The 5,181-nt window shown below is 42.2% G+C and overlaps 1 protein-coding gene across 1 annotated transcript in view; it reads right to left on the reverse strand.

The window, feature by feature from the left end:
- acsf3 (acyl-CoA synthetase family member 3) overlaps positions 1 to 4,961 on the reverse strand; it is a 13,478-nt gene extending 8,517 nt beyond the window's left edge. The window contains exons 1-3 of the mRNA XM_031846303.1: positions 4,879 to 4,961; positions 3,685 to 4,490; positions 564 to 719 (exon numbers count right to left, since the gene is read on the reverse strand). Coding sequence (XP_031702163.1) covers positions 564 to 719; positions 3,685 to 4,407 — 879 coding nt within the window. The 5' untranslated portion in view covers positions 4,408 to 4,490; positions 4,879 to 4,961. The remainder of the gene's footprint in view (positions 1 to 563; positions 720 to 3,684; positions 4,491 to 4,878) is intronic.
- Between the last annotated feature and the right edge of the window lie 220 nt (positions 4,962 to 5,181).

Below are 5,181 nucleotides of genomic sequence, written 5' to 3' on the forward strand. Positions count from 1 at the left end.
CACACACACACACACACACACACACACACACACACACACACACACACCTTCCCCTCCCTTCTCAGGGCCAAACAAGCACCATCATCCTTCAATGTCAGCTCATCGATTGATCTGCTGCTTAAGCCCCTGCCGTGAGTCGGCATTGGTCAGATACAAAGCCACACAAGGCAATTCATCACTGAGCCCCAAACACTTAGTTTGACAGTCAGAGAGGGAAGAGGAGGAGGAGAGACTGATAGAAGCAGAGATGAGATGAAGCGAGGAGAAAGGAGGACGGAGGAAGAAGGAAAGTGGAAGGGGAAAGGGAAAAGGAAACACCGATAAAGTGTGTGAAAGAGGGACTGATGTTGAATGTCTTTTTAACCTCAGCAGCGCCTTGTCCACACAGAACTTCTACACCTGAAGTACTTCTACGCCTCGCTGTCAATGACTGCTTGGCTCTCATAGTCACCTCCCGAGCCTTACAACTGCCTCTTTTGTTCAGGCGTGTTAGTGAAAAGGTGTAATGTATCAAGAGAAAGAGTAAGAACAAGAAAGAGAGGGAGACGGAGTGCAGTTGAGACCTTCTGAGGCTGGAATTCGGGCAGCATGACGCAGGTGGCGCCCACCCAGAGCGGGCACAGCAGCTTGTTAACGATGCCATGCACATGGTGGAGCGGCAAGGTGTGGAGGATGACGTCATCTTTGGACCACGCCCACTCTGAAACCAGACACTGGACCTGGGGGTGAGGGGGGTAAGCAGGGGAAGGAAAGAACGGATAGGGTCAGCAACCTCTACCAGTTGCAGATATTTGTCTTGTTATTTTGTGGTGTTGTGGTGCAGTCAAGTTGGTTTTTTACCTCGTTTCCTACTAGACTGCTGTATTCAAACCTTAATTAGTCATTTCCTGCTGCTTCAAGAATGACTTCTGACAACCGCTGCGAACAGTGAATTTGGTTGCAGTTGGAGAGCATAATAATAACTCAAGATCATTATAATCTAACTGCATTATTATTCTACTGAGACTCCTGTTGACACTCCACGTGGCAGCGTTCGAGCTGTGTGTGTGTTGATGTGGAGTTTTCTATGTTCGATCCCTGTGTGCCGGGGTTGGTAGCGTGACTTATCAGTTGGACTTGTAATGTGGTCTTGGATTTGGGTCTTACGTTGTTACTTTTGATAATCAGCACCGCTTTCCTTTTAGAAAGTAGTTTTCAGATTTTGATTATTTGTCCGTAGTCCTTGACTCTCTTTCCCTGGGTTTATTTTACTGTCACTGCCCTCGTCCCCTGGAAGAAAATGAACAACAAACATCAAAATAGGCTCATTTCTTTTAGGCTCTATATGATTGTTTGATTTGTCACGTTTGTGAAGCCAGTTGTTATTATGCAATACCGCCTTTTAAGTGTTGTCATACAAGGCCGGAGTTGTAAATGGTGAATTGGGACTTTTTCTTGTAGAAATTGAGCCCCGAGTTACCTCGGGAATGAAGGACATGAACGTCTACTTTTTTCGAGTAAAGTAAATTCTATTTATATACCTGTAGCTCCAAAACAACAATTTTGTCTTGTGCAACAAACAACCCCCTCTATCCTATCCTAAGCCAACATTAGATTTGATTATGGAGGGCATGGCCACAGATTGAACTTCATTCTTGTGCTGCTGAAACCACTGATACTATTGCTTAGCAGTATACAGGGGAACTGAGTCTGAGTTTTATGTTCGTGGCTGTGAATATTAAATAATGGAGGAACACAAGAAATCTGTGTGTGTCGCAGTAGGCTGAGAAAAAAATTATAATTCGTACATTAGAGATATAATTAACTGCATTACATTGTCCAGGTATCCTGGTTATTGTGTTCTGTTCACTGAGGTAATAAAGTATAATCTTCCCTTCTTTATGACCAGTAAAACATCTACCGCATGCTTCTGAATGTAAATGCAAATGAATTGATTGTATTGTTTTTACATTCACTGGGAGAGAACATTTTGTGGATATATAAACATTGTCAAAGACAACAAAAACGGTGGAAGTTTGGGATCAGATCATACATTTGGAAGTTATACAGCAGATTTAGTTTGCTTCAAGTCTTCATTCACATTAACCTGACAGAGGAGCTTTCCAGGAAATCTGACAACCTGATGTTGTTGCCCTCCAGGAAAACAGACAGACTCACTTAATCATCTACTCACTCACTTCCCTGGGCCAACCAGAGGCATTTGAAGCTCTGCCTTCTTTCAGATGGATTTAATTTTCCACACTATTGGACATGTAGGTCAATTTCACTGAAAAAAATATACAGGAAAATCTTCAGGAGATCTCTAATGGCATAAATTGGTGATTATTCAGAAAGCTCGAGTGGAACAAAAGAGGAAGGAGGCTAATCAGGGAGTCAAATGAGGGTGTGGGGATGTCTAAATGACGTGGATATATTTGATTGGAGCTCCGGATAGTCACTTCACCGCGTGAAACATCAAATGTCATGTTTTAAATAGGCCTAAATCAAACTCAGAAGACCAACATGGAAAGCATGAAAAAGATCATGTTAATTTAGCAATTGCGTTGAAAAAATAGATTTCTGACTCTGAAGTCACTGATGTCCGAGCTTCCTAAAGCACCTGAACACACCATCAAAGAGGCATTCAGAGCCCCCATAGTATGTTAATTAATTGGATATAATACATCTGGAAAAAACATAAGTTCAATAAAGTCCCTTGAATGAATTTGATATTAACCAACACAGAAACTATTTCAAATATTATTTAAAAATTACAGAGATGTTATCAATTAGGTTAATGATTTTACAGTATTACATAAAGACTATGGTAAACTGTGAAACAGTGTTACGTTTATCTGACGTAAAGGTTTAGGATAATCTAAAAGATACAAAGAGTTGACTCACAACACACACTGCTCGTTATTTTAAGTCCATAAGCACAAACTGTACTGTCCACTATGTCAAAGCTTTGAACCAATCTTTTTCACTGTTGATAGACATGTCTTGTTAGTCCAACTAGAAGCCAGTGGGGCTCATTCGCTAATATCTTCAAAAGCTATTTCTTAAATTTGTTCTTGAGAAAGGCAAGTCTACTTCACTTTCATGGCATGTTCTTCAACCACAGACTAACTCTTACAATGATGAACTCCATCGTCCTCGTGAACTGAAAGCGCGTGTGCCAGTCGATCCTAATTAACACAGAGAAACGCTCCGCCAGTCGCCATGAAAGTGCATGAGACTACAGGGCTGTGTGCATCATTGAAAAAGAAAGGTTGAGAGAATTAAGTCAAGAATGCCCAAACGAAAGTCGAAAGAGGGTGAAGCCCTTTTACAAAAAAAACAAAAGTTTGAAAGTGGTGTTACTTCTGCAGAACGTAAACGCCAAACCAGCCGTCATATTTAGTGTCAGCAGAGGATTTTAAATAACTAAGAAAAAGATGCATGGGATGATATCACTCGTTCAGTGCTGAAATATTTGTTTAGTGTTTATTCATGTTTTAAGACTATGCTTTGTTACAAATATGTCAGCACTCAAGTGTTCTTGAGTGTGCGTACAATCTGCTCTTACCGAAGAACAAATCCCAAAAAAGGAAACATTGTTGAATGCCAGAATCTTCACAAAAAGTGGGTTTTAAGAAGACATTTAAGAAGGAAAGTAACTTGCTTTGTCTCCAATGTGATTGTGGTTTAGAAGGCAGCATTTACCATGGCGTGGAGGCCTCTGTGTGTATGTAGAACTCCCTTGGGTCTCCCTGTGGTACCACTGGTGTAGATGATCATAGCTGGTCGATCAGCCCAGTCTGTGACGTCTCCCGTCTCCTTCTCTTGGACGTCTGCCCCTTCTGAAGTGCCCAGGTTAGAAGTAGAGGGCAGTGTCAGACATGGCAGCCCCAGCCTCTCTGCCAGTGGCTCAAGCGTTTCAGCATAGGGATGCCCTGCCACCAGCAGTGAACTCTGGGAGTCAGAGATGACGTACTCAAGCTCAGATTCAGGGTGTTTTCGGTAGAGCGGCACTGCCGTCCCTCCACTCATCCAAGCGGCCCACTGTGCCACCGTATAGGAAGCATCATTAGCACACAGGAAGGATACACGTTTCCCTTCCAGACCCCCAAATTCAGAGTTCAGGGCGGTGCTGATTCTATCTGCAAGACCTAAGCTGCTGCGGTACAGCTGCTTGTAGCTGTGTCCGCCACTGCTGTCAATGATTGCAAGCTTATCTCCAAATGCTGGGGCTCTTTTAAACACGGGCTTCTGGTTTATCCTTGATGATGGCGCTGTAGTCCATCTATGAGCCCCTCTTTGAACCACAGTTCCCAGTAGCCGTTGCCCTCGCTTTGAGGGGCTATAGGTTTTGTAAAGAGTGGCTTTCCAGTGAGGTAATGTCCACTTCAGAGAGTGGCAGGCAGCAGCAACGTGTCCTGACAGCATGTTTGAGATTTTCAGACCCTCTGGAGTCCGAACCTTAAGACAGCTCCATCCTCAGCCTCTTGCGCACTGCTTATATCCGACATCTGAGAGTTAGGAGGGAAATAAAGGCTTAGTTTCATCAACAAGCACACAAAGTTTGATCTATCTCTGTATTATTGAATTTGACCAGGTGAGAGTCACTTTTCCCACCACATTTAATATTTATTGATTCGTTCCGTGTTCTTTTTGTCATTGCCACGTTACCGGATTCAGTAAGGTTAAGCTTAATGCTGACCGTTGACGTTATGACATTATTTAACGTTAGGTAACTGACAGCGACAGACTGAAGACAACTCCGATAATAACCAGGGACAGCAGCGAAAAATACGGACAATAAAATCTCCTTTCTACAGCAAATACGATATGAATATTTCTAAAGTAATGCCTGTGTTCCTCTGCACAAATATCTACTGTCATTCATATTCACCTTACCATAAACATAAGCCCCGGTACGTCTTGTAGTGGAGGACGGTGCAACAGCATTACTCTTCCGAAATGAAACGATGTGCTTCAATGGTTCCTGCCTCGTAAGTTCCGTACACACTCCAGATCCTAAGTGACAACTGGCTTTAAAAATATTGTTTTTAATTGTCCAAGAACATTGTGTTTTGTTATTTTAGTGACGTTTTACTTACTTTTATTCCACAATATGGAATAATTTAAATACACATCTCTGCAGGTATAAATTATATTGCATTTAGATTTAATTAATTGAAGTATTTTGAACATTCAGCC

Source organism: Anarrhichthys ocellatus, unplaced genomic scaffold, assembly GCF_004355925.1.
Source record: "Anarrhichthys ocellatus isolate YVR2014 unplaced genomic scaffold, GSC_Weel_1.0 scaffold6, whole genome shotgun sequence".
Classification (NCBI taxonomy): domain Eukaryota; kingdom Metazoa; phylum Chordata; class Actinopteri; order Perciformes; family Anarhichadidae; genus Anarrhichthys; species Anarrhichthys ocellatus.